This window comes from Podarcis erhardii, assembly GCF_964252035.2.
Source record: "Podarcis erhardii genome assembly, chromosome: 15".
Lineage (NCBI taxonomy): Eukaryota > Metazoa > Chordata > Lepidosauria > Squamata > Lacertidae > Podarcis > Podarcis erhardii.
The window spans coordinates 42,416,070-42,434,062 of record NC_138505.1 but is presented as its reverse complement, the minus strand read 5'-3'; the positions used below and the strand labels follow the sequence as shown (position 1 = coordinate 42,434,062).

The window sequence follows — 17,993 nt, the reverse complement described above, 5'->3', positions numbered from 1 at the left end:
ACGTAACAGCAGAATTAAAACACCTAAATTGGCGCCCAGTATGTTTCCGAGCCCTAAACGGCCTCGGCCTCAGTATACCTGAAGGAGTGTCTCCACCCCCATCGTTCAGCCAGGACACTGAGGTCGACACTGGCTTCTCATTGTGTCATTAGAGGCCTAATGATCAAACTAGTAATGTAATCGCTGTTTACAACCCTTGATCTCACATTGCCTGCTTGCACCAAACATGTGTGAATGGACTCCATTTAAATATATACCTTTTACTTTAACAATTTTTAAAAGTTGTAAAATAACTTTCACAATACAGTGGTGCCCCGCAAGACGAATGCCTCGCAAGACGAAAAACCCGCTAGACGAAAGGGTTTTCCGTTTTTCGAGGCGCTTCGCAAGACGAATTTCCCTATGGGCTTGCTTCGCAAGAAGAAAGCCCATAGGGAAATCTCCGGGGACCTCTTTTAAATGCTGGCGGTGGGGAGCAAAAAGCCTTTCCCCCCCCTCCGGCCTTCAGAAGAGGTCCAGGAAGGCCGGCAGGGGCCGAAAGGCTTTGCTCCCCACCGCCAGCATTTTAAAAGCGGTCCGGGATAGCAGGGAAGCGCTGGACCTCTCCTGAAGGCCGGCGGGGGGCAAAAGTCTTTGCTCTCCCCTGCCTGCCTTCCCGGGAGAGCGGAGAAACGCAGCGCGTTTCTCCACTTTCCCGGACGGCTGCCTTCCCGAGGGCTTTAAAATCGCCCCGGGAAAGCGGAGAAGTCCTCTGCTGTCCCGGGGTTTTTTAAAATGCTGGGGGTGGGAAGAAAAGCCCTTGTCCCCCCCCCCCAGCCTTCAGACCTGGTCTGAAGGCGGTTTCCATAGGAACGCATTGATTTTCAATGCATTCCTATGGGAAACCGTGCTTCGCAAGACGAAAAACTCGCAAGACGAAAAAACTTGCGGAACGAATTAATTTCGTCTTGCGAGGCACCACTGTACTAGCTCATGTAAAGCAGATTCTTATGAAAATAATCAGTTTTTGTTAAAACAGTTTTTAATGTTAAATTTTAGAGGATTGTACCCCAGCTTGGGATCTGCTGGGGAAGGGCAGTCAAGGAATATAATACAGGCGCCGCCCCCCCCGCCACTTATACATAATTGACTCGTGCGTGACCATGTATATGTGCAGCGCTGGGAAATAATTTAATAAATAAGTTCAAACCTGAAAACGGCGGGAGAGAGCTGGCGAGTCCCCGTGGCTCTCAAAGAGACCCTCCCGGAGCCCGCACAGGAGGTCAGTGAGGGTGGAGGAAGCCCTGAAGAGACCAGAGCCACAGCGGGGCTTTGCCAGCGGCTGCTGCTGCTGCTACTGCTGCTACTTTCTCATGCTTCCTCCAGCCTCTTGCCAGCCCCAGAGTTTTAATTCTAGTAGTGGATATTTTTGGGTATATTCTTTTTGGTGTGGTTTGAAGAGAAAGCAGCTGAAAGTATGTTTAAAGGGGGTTTAGAGGATGCTCACCACTTAAGCGATTTTCACTTAAGTGCGCAGGGGCCTGGAACATAACTCCCCCACAAGTGTGGGGACACCTGCAATAGTAATGAAGCAGCAGCAGACTTTTCATAGCCCACGCCTCCACCAATCTAGGTTTGTGCTACCCCTACACATTGATTGATTGATTGATTGATTGATTGTATTTCCTCCCTGTTTTTAAGACAGCAATTCTTCTCAAAGTGGCTCACATCAATTTAAATAATAATAATAATAATAATAATAATAATAATAATAATAATAAATTTTTTATTTATATCCCGCCCTCCCCAGCCAAAGCCGGGCTCAGGGCAGCTAACAACACTAAAATAGTGCAACATTCTAAAAACATTATAAAAATTAATTAACATCAAAATTGATGGCAACCATAAACTAAAGTTCTGTAAAGGTTGCCAAAGGAAGGAGTCAGGCTGCGCCCTGACCAAAGGCCTGGTGGAACAGCTCTGTCTTGCAGGCCCTGCGGAAAGATGTCATGTCCTGCAGGGCCCTTGTCTCTTGTGACAGAGCGTTCCACCAGGTTGGAGCCACAGCCGAAAAAGCCCTGGCTCTAGTTGAGGCCAGCCTAACCTCTCTGTGGCCTGGGATCTTCAAGATGTTTTTATTTGAAGACCGTACGTTCCTCTGTGGGGCATACCAGGAGAGGCGGTCCCGTAGGTACGAGGGTCCTAGGCCGTATAGGGCTTTGAAGGTTAAAACCAGCACCTTCAACCTGATCCTGTACTCCACCGGGAGCCAGTGCAGCTGGTATAGCACCGGATGAATGTGATCTCGCAGCGAAGACCCCGTAAGGAGTCTCGCCGTGGCATTCTGCACCCGCTGGAGTTTCTGGGTCAGTCTCAAGGGCAGCCCCACGTAGAGCGAGTTACAATAATCCAGTCTGGAGGTGACCGTCGCGTGGATCACAGTGGCTAGGTCAGGGCGAGAGAGGTAAGGAGCCAACTGCTTAGCTTGGTGGAGATGAAAAAACGCCGCCTTTGTTATAGCTGCAATCTGCGCCTCCATGGAAAGGAAGGTATCGAAGATTACACCCAAACTCTTAACGGACGGTGCTGGCACTAATTGCACCCCCGCAAGAGATGGGAGTTGCCCCCTCGATCCCATATCGTCCCGTCCCAGCCAAAGGACCTCTGTCTTCGAAGGATTTAACTTCAACCGGCTCCCACGTAACCATCCAGCCACAGCTTCCAAGCATCTGATCAGTGTATCTGGGGCCGAGTCAGGATGGCCATCCATCAGCAGATAGAGTTGGGTGTCATCAGCATACTGATGGCAGTCCAGCCCAAAACTCCGGACAAGCTGGGCGAGGGGGCGCATAAAGATGTTGAAAAGCATCGGGGAGAGTATCGCACCCTGGGGCACTCCAAACACCAAGGAGTGGCGCGATGACAATTCCCCCCCAAGCGCCACCCTCTGTCCCCGACCAGCGAGAAACGAAGGACTGTGCCCTGGATCCCCACGTCGGCAAGGCAGTGGTCCAGGAGTTCGTGATCGACCATGTCGAAGGCTGCTGACAGGTCTAGAAGAATAAGCAGCCCCGACCTGCCTCGATCCAGCTGCCTGCGGAGGTCATCTGTTAGGGTGACCAGAGCCGTCCCGGTCCCATGACCAGCGCGGAAGCCGGACTGGAATGGATCCAGAGCCGATGTTTCATCCAGAAACCTACCAAGCTGTTCAGCACCCGCTCTCTCAATCACCTTACCCAGGAATGGAAGATTTGAAACCGGGCGGTAATTGGATAGATCTAAGGGATCTAGTGATGTTTTCTTTAAGAGCGGGCACACCACTGCCTCCTTCAGTTCCCCTGGGAATGTCCCAGTGCCAAGGGACAAATTGATGATATCCCCCAGGGGGGCCCGCACCTCGTCTGGACACACTCTAATCAGCCAAGACGGGCACGGGTCGAAAGGACAAGTGGTGGGCTTTCCAGCTCGGAGGAGTCTGTCCACATCGGCTGGGGATATCCGGTCAAAGTGGTTCAATACTGGACCCGAGGACAGTCGAGGGGCCTCCAGTTCCTTTATTGTATCCAAATTGGCAGGGAGGTCATGGCGGAGCAACAGGACCTTCTCCGCAAAAAAGCTCGCAAATGCCTCACAGCTGTGTGTCAAATTGTTATTTAAATTTGGCTGTCCTTCGAGGGACGTTAAAGACTGAATTATACTAAATAATTGCGCCGGGCGAGAGCTAGTGGATGCAATGGAGGCCGAGAAGTAGGACTTCTTAGCGGCCTTCACTGCCATTTCGTAGGTTTTCATAAAAACCCTATAAGAAGTTCTTGAAGCTCCGTCACGGGCACCCCGCCATACTCGCTCTAGCCGTCTGAGGTCCCGCTTCATTTTCCAGAGCTCCTCGGTAAACAAGGGAGCCCGGTTTCTGCGGGGTCGCAGAGGGCACTTAGGTGCAATCTCATTAATGGCTGCCAGGAGCTGGGTATTCCAGCCCTCAACAAGCTCAGTCAATGAGTCGTCAGGGGGAGAAAGGTCCCGTAAGGCTTGACGGAATCTATCAGGGTCCATCAGCCTCTGCGGGTGAGCCCAAATCGGCTCGCCACCTAAGCAGGGTGGGGGTGGAACGTCAATCCTGGCTTTCAGAGCGTAGTGATCAGACCATGGCACCTTCATCGAAGGAAACATGATCACATCTATACCGACGCCAAAAATCAAATCCAGCATGTGGCCTGCTAGATGTGTGGGGCCCGAAACAAACTGGGAGAGCCCTAGTGTCGCCATGGAAGACACCAGGTCCAGAGCCTGTGAGCAGGGAGTGGCATCAGCATGGATGTTGAAGTCCCCCAATACCAATAGGTTAGGGAACTCCAAGGCCCAGCCGGCCACCGCCTCCAGCAGGCCTGACAGGGTGGCTGCTGGTGCGCTAGGTGGCCGGTACACCAGCCAGACAGCCAAGCTCTCCTCGGAGCCCCACACTAGGCCAACACATTCAATGCCGGGGATCGATGGCGATGGTAGAGCCCTGAAAGAACAATCTTCCCGGATTAATAATGCCACCCCTCCCCTCCGGCCCACAGTCCGCGACTGGTGGAGGACGGAGAAACCCGGGGGCGCCATCTCTTGTAAGGTAACAGTTTCCCCTTCGCGCACCCAGGTCTCTGTCACACAAGCCAGGTAGACCTCACACACTGAGGTCCAGCTCTGAGAGCCTTCTGGCAGTTCCCTCACTGCAAGAAGTGAAATTACAGGGAACCAGGCAGAGGGCTTTCTCGGTAGTGGCGTCTGCCCTGTGTATCACTCTCCCATCAGATGTCAAGGAAACAAACAACTATCTGACTTTTAAAAGACATCTGAAGGCAGCCCTTTTTAAGGACGTTTTTAATGTCTGGTGTTTTATTGTATTTTTAATATTTTGTTGGAAGCTGCCCAGAGTGGCTGGGGAAACCCAGCCAGGTAGGCAGGGTATAAATAATAAATTATTATTATTATTATTATTATTATTATTATTATTATTATTATTATTATCACTACTACTACTACTACTACTACTAACAAGCATCCATGCCAGGATTCAAGTAACTGAGCAACTATCTCCCCATATGCAAGGGCACCCTGGACTTGTATTTTAATCTATAGGCAAATATAAGAAAAGGCCTTTGAAATGACATTTGCACAGACATTTTGTTATAATGCAGAAAAGAACACTTTTCTAAAGCTCTGCCAGCTTTAAAACAGGTTGTAGGGTCTAGGGCAATCTGTGCTAAAAAGGGGTTTAAAAATCCTACATGTCATATTGAAGCCCCTGAGCATATCTAAAGTAACTATTTGAATAGTAACCTAATCACTTATTCTTGAACAGATTGTGTGAGTCAAATAACTAGTTAAAACTCAAGGATTTACAACAGAAAAGGAAAAAAGAAAATGTGTTAAGCAACACTATGCCTTTCTACTTCTGGACTACTAAGGATTTAAATATATACTTTTGTCCCTATAGCTGTAACCATTTTTCCATGTAATACCTTGTTTGAATGGACAATATGCCAAACTGTTTGAGTCCAGAGGATACATCTTCCAGTCTGCAAAAGAAAGGTAGCAACTGTATCCAAATACTTTGGTACACTGTCAGCAGTTTAGATAATAATCCTCCTTCTCCAAATACAGTGGATGCTCAGGTTGGGAACGTGATCCGTGCGGGATGCACCATCGCAACCCACAGCAAACGCGTGGGTTGCAGTTTGGTGCTTCTGCGCATGCGCAACCGCTGAAACCTGGAAGTAACCCGTTCCAGTACTTTCAGGTTTCAGTGGTCTGCAACCTGAAAAAACGCAATCTGAAGCATCTGTAACCCGAGATATGACTACAGTGGTATGTTGGTTTACAACTATAATCCTTACCGGAGGTTCGTTCGTAAACCAAAACAGGTTGTAACCCAAGGCGCACTTTTGTCAATGGGGCCTCCAAAAAAAACGTTCATAATAAAAAAAAATGGGTTGTAATCCAAAACATATGGAAACCAGACAGTTTGCAAACCAAGGTACCACTGTAACCATGTTAGCAAACCCTGAAGCTTGGATGAATTAGATTGGAACCATCACTTACAGTTTATGGAGTTCAAAGGCTTTATTCACGCAGAAACTATTTACAGGATCATAGAATCATAGAGTTGGAAGAGACCACAAGGGCCATCGAGTCCAACCCCCTGCCAAGCAGGAAACACCATCAGAGCACTCCTGACATATGGTTGTCAAGCCTCTGCTTAAAGACCTCCAAAGAAGGAGACTCCACCACACTCCTTGGCAGCAAATTCCACTGTCAAACAGCTCTTACTGTCAGGCAGTTCTTCCTAATGTTTAGGTGGAATCTTCTTTCTTGTAGTTTGGAACCATTGCTCCGTGTCCGCTTCTCTGGAGCAGCAGAAAACAACCTTTCTCCCTCCTCTATGTGACATCCTTTTATATATTTGAACATGGCTATCATATCACCCCTTAACCTCCTCTTCTCCAGGCTAAACATGCCCAGCTCCCTTAGCCGTTCCTCATAAGGCATCGTTTCCAGGCCTTTGATCATTTTGGTTGCCCTCCTCTGGACACGTTCCAGTTTGTCAGTGTCCTTCTTGAACTGTGGTGCCCAGAACTGGACACAGTACTCCAGGTGAGGTCTGACCAGAGCAGAATACAGTGGCACTATTACTTCCCTTGATCTAGATGCTATACTCCTATTGATGCAGCCCAGAATTGCATTGGCTTTTTTAGCTGCCGCGTCACACTGTTGGCTCATGTCAAGTTTGTGGTCAACCAAGACTCCTAGATCCTTTTCACATGTACTGCTTTCAAGCCAGGTGTCACCCATCTTGTATTTGTGCCTCTCATTTTTTTTGCCCAAGTGCAATACTTTACATTTCTCCCTGTTAAAATTCATCTTGTTTGTTTTGGCCCAGTTCTCTAATCTGTCCAGGTCGTTTTGAAGTGTGATCCTGTCCTCTGGGGTGTTAGCCACCTCTCCCAGTTTGGAGTCATCTGCAAATTTGATCAGGATGCCCTTGAGTCCATCATCCAAGTCGTTGATAAAGATGTTGAATAAGACCGGGCCCAAGACAGAACCCTGTGGCAACCCACTAGTCACTCTTCTCCAGGATGAAGAGGAACCATTGATGAGCACCCTTTGGGTTCGGGCACTCAGCCAGTTACAAATCCACTGAGTGGTAGCATAGTCAAGACCGCATTTTACCAGCTTCTTTACAAGAAAATCATGGGGCACCTTGTCAAATGCCTTGCTGAAATCAAGGTAGGCTACATCCACTGCGTTCCCTTCATCTACCAGGCTTGTAATTCTGTCAAAAAACGAGATCAGGTTAGTCTGACATGACTTATTTTTCAGAAATCCATGCTGACTATTGGTGATCACAGCATTCCTTTCTAGGTGCTCGCAGACTGTTTGCTTAATGATCTGCTCCAGAATCTTCCCTGGTATTGATGTCAGACCGACTGGGCGGTAATTATTTGGGTCCTCTCTTTTCCCCTTTTTGAAAATAGGGACAACATTTGCCCTCCTCCAGTCTGCCGGGACTTCGCCTGTTCTCCAGGAATTCTCAAAGATGACTGCCAGTGGTTCTGAGATCACGTCTGCCAGTTCTTTTAATACTCTTGGATGCAGTTCCTCTGGCCCTGGAGACTTGAATACATCTAAACTAGCCAAGTATTCTTGTACTATCTCCTTAGTTATTCTGGGCTGTGTTTCCTCTGCTGAATCATTTGCTCCAAATTCTTCAGGTCGGGCATTGTTTTCTTTATCGGAGAAGACTGAGGCAAAGAAGGCATTGAGGAGTTCAGCCCTTTCTGTGTCCCCTGTTTGCATTTCACCATCTTCTCCTCTGAGGGACCCCACTGTTTCTTTCTTCTTCCTTTTGCTACGAACATACCCATAAAAGCCTTTTTTGTTGCTTTTAACCTCTCTAGCAAGCCTGAGTTCATTCTGTGCTTTAGCTTTTCTGACTTTGTGTCTACACGTGCTGGCTATTTGTTTGAATTCCTCTTTGGTGGTTTCGCCCCTTTTCCATTTTTTGTACACATCCTTTTTTAATCTTAACTCAGTTAAAAGTTCTTTAGATAGCCACCCTGGCTTCTTTAGGCACCTTCCAGGTTTCCGTCTCATAGGTATTGCCTGAAGTTGTGCTTTTACTATCTCCCTCTTAACAAACTCCCAGCCATCATGAACTCCCTTTCCTTTTAGTATTACTGTCCATGGGATCTCACCCAGCACTTCCCTAAGTTTTATGAAGTCGGCTTTCTTAAAGTCAAGAAATTGAGTCCTAGTATGCTTGGCTGCTCCTTTCCGCTGTATAGTAAACTTCAGAAGAGCATGATCACTCGCGCCTAATGATCCTTCCACTTCTATCCCACTAACTAGGTCATCAACATTGGTTAGGACCAGATCTAAAATGGCTGTTCCTCTTGTTGCTTCTCCCACTTTCTGGACAACGAAGTTGTCTGCAAGGCCAGTGAGGAATCTGTTTGACCTTATGCTCTTGGCTGAGTTTGACATCCAGCAAATATCCGGGTAATTGAAGTCCCCCATTACTACTATCTCCCTTCCTTTGCATGCTTGGCCATCTGTTCCAGGAAGGCATCATCTATGTCCTCCGTTTGGCTTGGGGATCTATAGTAAACTCCCACAATGAGGTCCCTGTTATTCTTCTCTCCCTTAATTTTGACCCAAATGCTCTCACTTTGGCTTTTAGGTTCTAAATCTTGGATCTCTTCACAGGTATACACATCCCTGACATATAACGCCACTCCTCCTCCTTTCTTGTCTGGTCTGTTTCTCTGAAATAGATTGTATCCCTCCATTATTACATTCCAATCCTGAGACTTATCCCACCAGGTTTCAGTGATGCCTATTATGTCATATTTAGTTTGCTGTACCAAGAGCTCAAGCTCATCTTGTTTATTTCCCATGCTTTGCGCATTAGTGTACAGACATTGAAGTCCATTAATCATTCCCCGTGACTCTTATTTAAGGATTTTTTCCTCCCACCACTAGGTCTGCGTGCTGTTTGCTCCATTTGGTCTATGACATTTGGATGATCATCTTCATCAATTGATAGACTCCTACCTTCAGGAGCACTGTCTCCCTGCCCCACATTAGTCAGTTTAAAGCCCTCCTGATGAGGTTTCTGAGATTTTTGGCAAAAACATTCCTCCCAACCGTTGTGAGGTGCAGCCCATCGCTTGCCAGAAGTCCATCTTCAAGAAACTGCAGTCCGTGATCTAAGAATCCAAACCGTTCCTGTTTACACCATTTGCGAAGCCAGCTGTTCACTTCCACTATTTTCCCCTCTCTCCCTGGGCCACGTCGTTCAACTGGGAGGACAGATGAGATGACAATTTGTGCATTTAATTGCTTCAATTTCCTGCCCAGAGCCTCATAGTCTCTTTTGATCTTCTGGAGGCTATTGCTTGCAGTGTCATTGGTTCCCACATGAACCAAGAGGAAGGGGTATTTGTCAGTGGGTTTTATGATTCCTTGCAGTCGTTCAATTACATCTTGGATCTTAGCCCCGGGGAGACAGCACACTTCCCGAGACATCTTGTCAGGCCCACAGATCACTGCTTCTGTTCCCCTCAGTAGGGAATCCCCTATCACCACTACACGCCTCCTCTTAGGTCTGGTCGGGGTTCTTCCGTGATCTGTCCATTCCAAGGTCGCCTGCACATTCCCTGAGGACTGACTTTGCTGCTCGTCTTCATATACCTGATCGACTGTAATGAGGGAGAGATCCTCAAATGGAGTCTGCTCTTCGTCTTCCATGCTAGGGGAGAGGACCTCAAAGCGATTGTGTATTTCTAAACAATCAGAGCGAACCCTGGGCCTCCTACTTCTTTGAGTCATGTTTCTCAAAGAAGTAGGATAAGTGGAAATAGATGAGAAATATCAGTAAATCACATTGTGCAAGTTGGAGTTAACTCTTTATTAGCTAAACCAGATGTGCACAAGAGTGTCGGGCCTAATGAGCACAGCAACACATCTCTGGCAGGTCCTGCCCCTATGAAGCAGTTGCAGAGATTGAAGATCCCTGCCTCTCCACAGCTGTCGAAGTCCCCTCCTCTCCAGGGTCCCCCCCCCCAAGGAATCAGAGACTACATCTGTGTGTCGCCAACCTCACCTCCACCCTTTTTCTGCCTCTTCTGCTTCTGGGAGACAAGGATGGAGGGGAAGACACCTGTCATCAGCCAGCCTCATCTCTGCCTCTTGGTCTCTTCTCCCCTGCTTCATTTTCTGCCTCCAATTCTGAACCTCTCTGCCAGCCTCTCCCTGCTCACTAAGCCATGTTACCTCTTCAGCTTCCGACACCTCCTTTCCCCAGTCTTCCACATCTGACGACTCATTGTTGCCCTACCACCAACCCCTGGACTCTGAGCCTTCTTCTCTTGGGGGTTTCCCAGGTGGTTCCTCCATTACCACCAGTTTTATTTTTTCTTACTTTCTTCAAGGGGGGAGGGAGAGAAAGCACTTCTGCATTTGCACATCACAAGGCCATCAATTGCTACCACTAATGACAACTGTGTACCATCTCCATAAGCAGAGGCAGCATGCCTCGGTATACAAGTAGCGCATAATCACAAATGGGGAGAGTGCTCTATTGCACTCATGTATTTATTATCTGTGGGCTTCCCATAGGCATCTGGTTGCGAGAACAGAATAGTAGACTAAATGGGCCCTTTGTCTGACCTTCTTATGTTCTTAACAAGCAATCCTGTCTTATCATATCATGTGAGGGTGACTGCAGTACTATTTATTCAGGTTATTTATAATCAGCTCTCCAAATAAAATCAATCCCAGAGCAGGGTGCAACATATAGACAGACACACAAGCACTCCACACACTAAATAAAGCCACAACAATAAATAAAGAACACAGCTCCACAAGATCAACAAAGCATCTCCTCCAGTTAACTAACCAAATGCTTGTGTCACTATTCAGTCACTACTATTGACTAACATGTCCGATATTTTAACCCTGAATAGCGTAAAGGTGAACTGTAGGGATCTAAAGGGTTTGAATATTACCAATTTAGCTAGCACAAAAAAAGAATAACACAGAGTGAGATGAGGCATTGGAGAGACAGGGAAGGGGGGTGGGGAATAAAGTGCCAGAATTCCCTAAAACAGTAGTTCATGTGAGAAAAGATTGTGGAAATAAGTGTAAGCCCCCAAAGGTTACCTGCTTGAGTCACTAGAGATGTGGCGATTTCATATGCAGAAGGAAGCAGAGAGGGCAGGTCCAGAAGTGCTCCATCTTCAGCGAAAAAGTCATTGAACATCCACTCGACATAAGAGTCTTTATCAGCTCCAAAATAGGCTGTCTAAACAAAAAGAATTAGCTATCATTTTTGTCAAAGCTCCACAGGAAAAGCAAGATGAATGAAGTAGGGAGGGCACAGATATCTTGCTGGGTCCTTAACTGTCCCTCCCAAGGTGGAAGGGGGAACAGACAAAAAGGAATCAGACTAGTGTGTGGAAACACCTGCGCTTGGCTCTTGTTCATAAGGTTATAAATGGGTGGGGTTCTGAGCACACAAACACACAGCTGAAAATTGTTAAGTGGGAATCCATATTCTCCTCCTGTTTACCCCTGCGTCTGTTGTTTCTACTGAAAGTCCTTGGGGGTAAGACCCTGTCCTGTGCATAGCTGTCAACGTTTCCCTTTTCTTAAGGGAAATTCCCTTATTCCGAATAGGATTCCTCGCAAGAAAAGGGAAAAGTTGTGTGAAATGTCATGTATTCAAATATTGCTATACAAAGCATCCAAACACATCCTTACTGCTTTTATTTTAGTACAACAGGGACAACTTTGATTATTAAACTGAAGAGCAAGATACCATGAACAGCAAATACTTTGTTCTGCATTACCACTTTTGATATAAATCCATAGTCCTCAATTTGGCACTTTCCATAAATTTCAAGGGCAAATGAGGTGTATTTGCAAAGCTCCAATGCATCTAAGATCAGATCTGTGAAGAGAGTGTGAATGTTTTAAATATATTTTACCTTTAAAAAAAAATACAAGAGCTCTAACAATTTTTAAGAACTCTTACTCATTTAATGTAAAAATGAATGGAAGAAACCATTTTTTTCCCCAGAAGATAACAACATGTGAAGTTATTCATTACCTGGACTGCAAATAGTAACTGCTTGACATGCCATTTCATTGACCACAGCTGGAAGATTTAATCCTTTTGGCATAACCATCAGAGTACTAGAACCCAGCATATGACAAAGTTTTTGACATGCTAAGAACAGCAACTGTCCTGTTGGTTCATTAGGATGATCTTCATGAAAATCTCTTTAAGGACAAAATTTTAAAGGAAAGGATTAAGGTGAGTACAAAGAGACGTAAGATGTCAAAAAATAACCTCAAATAAATATAGTTAGTTAATATAGCATGCAAAACTCCAGATTGCACAGTGACTGGTAATGGCTAAGCCCAAATGTATTTTTTAAACCTGCATATATTTAGTGCCTCTTCAACTTTTCCAACATCTAATGCTTTTAGAACCAGTTCTAAAGCCATCTCATGCTTGCTCCTCTGCAGAAGCAAAGCCAGTTTGTCAAGCTTCACATGGGACAACTGTTTCTTCATGCTGATATCTTGTAAACTGGACGCTTTTCCTTCAGTTTTCTCAAGGAGCTGAGATACTAATAATTGATTCCAATGACCTCCAACCAAAGTACAGGTATTAAAATTCTCCTAAACAAAAAGATAAAATAAGAGGGTGAAAGGAAAAATATGAAAATAGAATAATAGAATTGCATAGCTTCACGTCCAGCTTCGCCCCCATAGAAACTGTGTTTATTTACAGTGCTAAACACATACTTGCGCTCAAGTTCATTCATAGGTGATGAAATGTACACACTCCACTGAGAAAATAAATGAGCCACCTCATAGTGTGCAGAATAGAGCTCCATCAAATCCAGTTCTGACTCTTAATGGAACTAGCAGTGATTCTCCAAGTATGCCCCCCCCCCCAAGCCCTGCTATCAGAGATGCTTTGACTCCTTGATGAGGAGCCTGTGGCACTGCAGATGTTGTAGGACACCAATCTCTTCCAGCCCCACCCAAGATGTCCAATGGTCAGGAAGGATGGGAACTGTAGTCCAGGAACATCTGGAGGGCCACAGGTTCATCATCCCTGCTTTAGTGAAGTACTGGAGGTTGAACCCGGAACCATGTTCATGGAAGCTTGCAATCTTACTACTGAGCAATGCCATTCCCCAAACCCCTCAGGTTAGAAAGTGAAGAGGTTTGGTTCAATCATATTCAGTGATTTTCCCCAAGGGGGGACTCAAGGGTACGCAGTACCACCACCTCTTTTTTTTGGCTGTTAAGAGTGTGGCACTTACTGGAAAAACTTCATGGTGAGATTCAGCACCTATTTTTCTAGAAAAAAAGCACTGATCATATACATATATATGAAAATGATGAATTCACATATATGTGTATGATGAATGTGGGTATTTTAAAGAAATACACATACATGATTACATTTTCCCTCTAAATAATTACATTCACCTCAACCTAGAAAGCACATTAAAAAAATTCAATGCCTTATGATCCTTACCTGTAAGGCTGCAAGAGTTTTAAACAATTTAAAGTTTGTTTCATATTCCTCTTTTTTCAAAATATTTTCTGTCCAAAAAAAAGAGTGGGTTGGAGTGAATAAGAGTGGTTATTGGATAGTTTATTACAAAACCTAAAACACAATAAATGCAAGATTTACCTTTCTGACAACAACCAAGTAGGAATTCAAGGATCTCCCCAAGAATTTTTTTAATATACAGCTGCATTTTCTGTTGACAGTGGAAAGGGGACAGGAAAAAGAAAATGTGAGAATGCTCCCATCAACCTCAAAGAGAAAGATTTTACTGTTAACATTTAAGAACAGCATTGTGCTTTTAACAGGGAACATGTTTGTTTGACCTCTCTTGGGGGATAACTTACACATTATCAGCAGCAGTCAGTTTCATGGAAGTTACCTTTTCTTCAGAGTCATCTGTTTCTTTCTCTAATGTCAGTCTTCCCCATATCAACATTTTATCTGCAATTTCCACAGCTTCAGCAGGAGGCAGTGTTTTTAATAAACTTATAATATCATCCCCCTGAAAGCATACATAAAGTGTATTAATTCTATGTTCAGTTCACAAACAGCTTGCCGTGGGGCACAGAGATCTACTGTTCAAAAAACACATCTGGATACCCCTTTGGCAATGTGGCACTAGTTAAATTCTAGTTAAGTTAGATCCAGATACATTGGCAGCTGCCTTATATTAAGTCAGCTCTTTGGTCTATCTGGTTCAGTACTGTCTATACCAGGGGTCTGCAACCTTTAAGACAAAAAGAGCCACTTGGACCCGTTTCCGAAGAAAAAGAAACTGGGAGCCGCAAAACTCATCATTATAAAAATAACTTTTGTCACTTTTTTATTATTTCTTTGTTTGACCCCTCAGAATTACTCCTCCTCATAGAAATAAACGTTAAATTAACAAGTTACCTTTGTGTGTGTGTGTGTTCTTCACTCCCCTTCAAAACTGTGACCAGCGTACATGCCCCCTTTCAATTCAGTGACCAGCATACATGCCCCTTACAATGTAGCAGGTGGGCGGGCGGGTAGGTGATGTCGGGACGGTGTGTGACTAACGCATGCACCGCCCCCATGCGACGTCACAGCCAGTACAGCGCCCGCCACAGTGGGGAGTGTCGGGGTGCACAATGTACCTCCTCCCCTCGCTAGTATCCGCCCCGGAGCCGCAGCAAAGGTGTAAAAGAGCCACATGCGGCTCCGGAGCCGCGGGTTGCAGACCCCTGGTCTATACTGATTGGCAATGTGGGGGTTTAGATCCTATTTGGAGATATCAGGGATCAAACCTGTGCTCTACCACTGAGCTATGGACCACTAAGTAAGATTGTGTTAATTATGTGAATTATTTCTACAATAGTTGCTAGTTGTAGAACAGCTAGCTGCTGTAGAGCACGTAACATATAATTAAATATGAAGTATTTCTAATGGACAGTTTGGATATTTAAAGAAAAAAAATGTAAAGAATGAGTATGTTCACACCTTTTCTTTATCAATAAGTTCCACAATCCTCCAGACATAGACATCTGCAGTGGGCAACATATATGCATTTACTATTTTCAAAGCATCTTCTAAAGAAGTATTTGAGTCTTGTTGTAGAATGTACTTTACCAGCATCTGGAAAAAGACACAAATCAGTACACTATAATACATAATACAGGCTTCCGCAACCTCGGCCCTCCAGATGCTTTTGGCCTACAACTCCCATGATCCCTAGCTAGCAGAACCAGTGGTCAGGGATGATAGGAATTGTAGTTTCAAAAACATCTGGAGGGCCAAGGTTGAGGAAGCCTGACATAATATATTCATCACAGAACATAGTATCTTGCATATAAAGTTAAATTTTAATATGCATAAACCAAAATTGGCATATGAACAAAGGCTGTAATCTTGCAAACAATGACAGCATTCTTCAACTCAAATGATTGGGACTTATTTCTGTACATTTTACCAAAAAAAGGACCCCACTTACCATCATCACTTGTTTATCATTTAAAAGATTGGTGTCTCTTATACCATAGCTCCGCAAAAGTTTCTTCATTTCCATTAGCCTATAACCTTCTTGCAGAAGCTTCACCCTGCAGATAAAGTGTGCCCGCACTTACATTTCAGCTTCTGACAAATTGGCAGACCAATCTAATAAGCTGTTTCAGTTGCAGAAATACCACAAACAAAAGTTTGTGCCAAAGCAGCTAGAACATTCCCCAAAGGGGGCCAACCCCATATATTTCTGTCCCACTTGCAGCTTAAGCCATCTTCCCTCCACCTCTCACAAATAAATTAATCACAACAGTGCCAGGACAGGGAACCATTTCGCATGGGCATACTTCATGAGACCATATGCCACCAATGGGCAGGGCCAGGGCAGAGCAAATGCCTGCAATGACAATTAGCTATGTACTAGCCATGCAAAAGTTGGGGGCTTCTGCACTCTCCCTCTGGCCATCTCTCATTTCCACTAGGCAAAAGTTCGTGAGTGTATAGTCTGGAGAGAAACACAAGGCCTGCTAGACCACATTTGTTCTCTTTTCCTGAACTTCAACACCCCTGTATAATGGTACAAAATTACCCATATGAATTACAGCTAAAACCTAAGGCTGCTCTAGCAGCCTCTCACTCCTGTCTTTGCACAGCTAAGCTGTGTAAGACATGGGAAAAAGTAAGTCCAAATGGCTTCTGTTCTACCAACATTCAGGGACAGGATTTAAATTCAATTCCCTCCCCACCCAATTAAAAGTTCAGTCCTGGGAGAGCAAGCATGAAGATACTAAACCAGTTGGGCATCTGAGAGCAAGAAGAGTATGTGAGCTATTCAGTGAGGGCCCACAGCTTAGTGAGAGAGTACATGTTTTGCACGCAGGAGGCCCCACATTTGGGCATGGCATCCCTAGTGTATCCCTAATGGCATCAGGGCTTGGAGAGAACTCAGCTAGTAAGTGGAGACAATACTAGCTGGATGGACTAATGGATTGACAATAGAAAAAAGATATTGCCTGTTTACTGATGTATGAATGTAGTGCTCCTCCTTATGAGGGAGGCTCCTGATTGATCCCAGGAATCCCCTTAAGAAACTCCCCATGTGTACATTAGTAGGGCCCCTTGACACACAGGGCTAGCCAATCACAATGCCATTCTCACCATGAAAGACAACTCATGCGTGAAAGATTCTTATGCATTTGCAGGTGTTTTAAACAGCACTATAATACTGTTTACCCAAAGGGGGCACTGAGTGAAATTTAATATAATGACCCAGTTGGGTATTTGGCAGTCCAATGCTATGAGAGGCTTCAAGAGGCCCAAACCATCAATGCTGGCCCACTGACTATCCAACCACAGTAAGTCATTATTTTAATGTTATACAGTCTTCAAACTTTAACAAAGAGAAAAGTGAGCAGTTAAGTCAAACAAACAAGGAACAATTCCTGAAGTCACTAAGTGTTAGAGCAGAAGTAGCCAACTTGGTGGTCTTCAGATCTTGTGGACTACATAACTCTCACAAGCCCCATCCAGCTTGGTGAAGACCAAAGGACGATGGGAGTTGCAGAGGGCATCATGTTTGCTACCCCTTGTGTTTAAAGGCTAAGAGGTACATATGTGTTTGTTCTCTTACTTGTCATGGTCCATGTCCAGGTACTGTTGAACCAGCTGTTCCACTCCTGGATTCCAAGGAACCACAGCACTGTATGTTACTGCTAGCACGCCTTCAAAGATCAACTATAAAAGAAAATTTCTATGACTTATGTGCCAGTGGCCTCTTCTTTCCAAACCAGAGGCGTTTCTCATCCCGCATGCATTTCACTATGAAAAGAGGGATCTTTGGAACATTGGCACACTTGTCCTACTCACATCTATGTTGGACATGCAGCTCAAGACAGCGATGGCCTTTGCTTCCCACGTAGTGTCAAAGACAGAGGTCGACTGTTTACAATACCTCTCCAGGAAGTCCTAAAGTGTATTTTAAGAAAGTTTTGAAAATGTTGTGGCAAAAGTATTTCAAAAGTATTAAAAATCAACCTTTTTAAAAATAGATGCCATTCATTAGTATAATTCCTATGCAGTTTTTAGACTAGAGTCCTACACACACTTACTGCAATCTGGTAAGAAGACAGGAAGAAATTGAGGGGTACAACCTGCTCAAAAGAAATAGATCAAGCAGGAAGGGAGAAGGAGAAGGAGAAAATGTACACTTGTGAAGAGATCCAAGACTTGGAACATGGAAGATTGAGAGTATACGGGTAAAAACTGTGGAATAGGGAAACAGCAAGTGGCCTTGCTGTGGGTGCTGCTACAGACCTCCAAGCCAGACTGAGGACTTGAATGATGCCTTCCTACAGCAGATTAACAAACATTCAAAAAGGAGAGCTATAGTAGTCATGGGAGACATAAACTACCCCAA

The 17,993-nt window shown here is 45.0% G+C and overlaps 1 protein-coding gene across 5 annotated transcripts in view; it reads right to left on the bottom strand.

Moving 5' to 3' along the window:
• The window catches only part of KNTC1 (kinetochore associated 1), a 90,423-nt gene that overhangs the window by 30,807 nt on the left and 41,623 nt on the right, over positions 1–17,993 (bottom strand). For 4 of the 5 annotated variants that reach the window (XM_081842593.1, XM_081842592.1, XM_081842595.1 and 1 more), the window contains 12 exons: positions 17,444–17,542; positions 17,208–17,311; positions 15,570–15,675; positions 15,080–15,214; positions 13,998–14,120; positions 13,742–13,811; positions 13,583–13,650; positions 12,467–12,711; positions 12,134–12,306; positions 11,874–11,974; positions 11,185–11,326; positions 5,484–5,540 (listed from right to left, as the gene is read on the bottom strand). In XM_081842593.1, coding sequence (XP_081698719.1) covers positions 5,484–5,540; positions 11,185–11,326; positions 11,874–11,974; positions 12,134–12,306; positions 12,467–12,711; positions 13,583–13,650; positions 13,742–13,811; positions 13,998–14,120; positions 15,080–15,214; positions 15,570–15,675; positions 17,208–17,311; positions 17,444–17,542 — 1,423 coding nt within the window. Of the gene's footprint in view, positions 1–5,483; positions 5,541–11,184; positions 11,327–11,873; positions 11,975–12,133; positions 12,307–12,466; positions 12,712–13,582; positions 13,651–13,741; positions 13,812–13,962; positions 14,121–15,079; positions 15,215–15,569; positions 15,676–17,207; positions 17,312–17,443; positions 17,543–17,993 lie in introns of all 5 variants that reach the window. The other variant, XM_081842594.1, reaches the window with a different exon arrangement.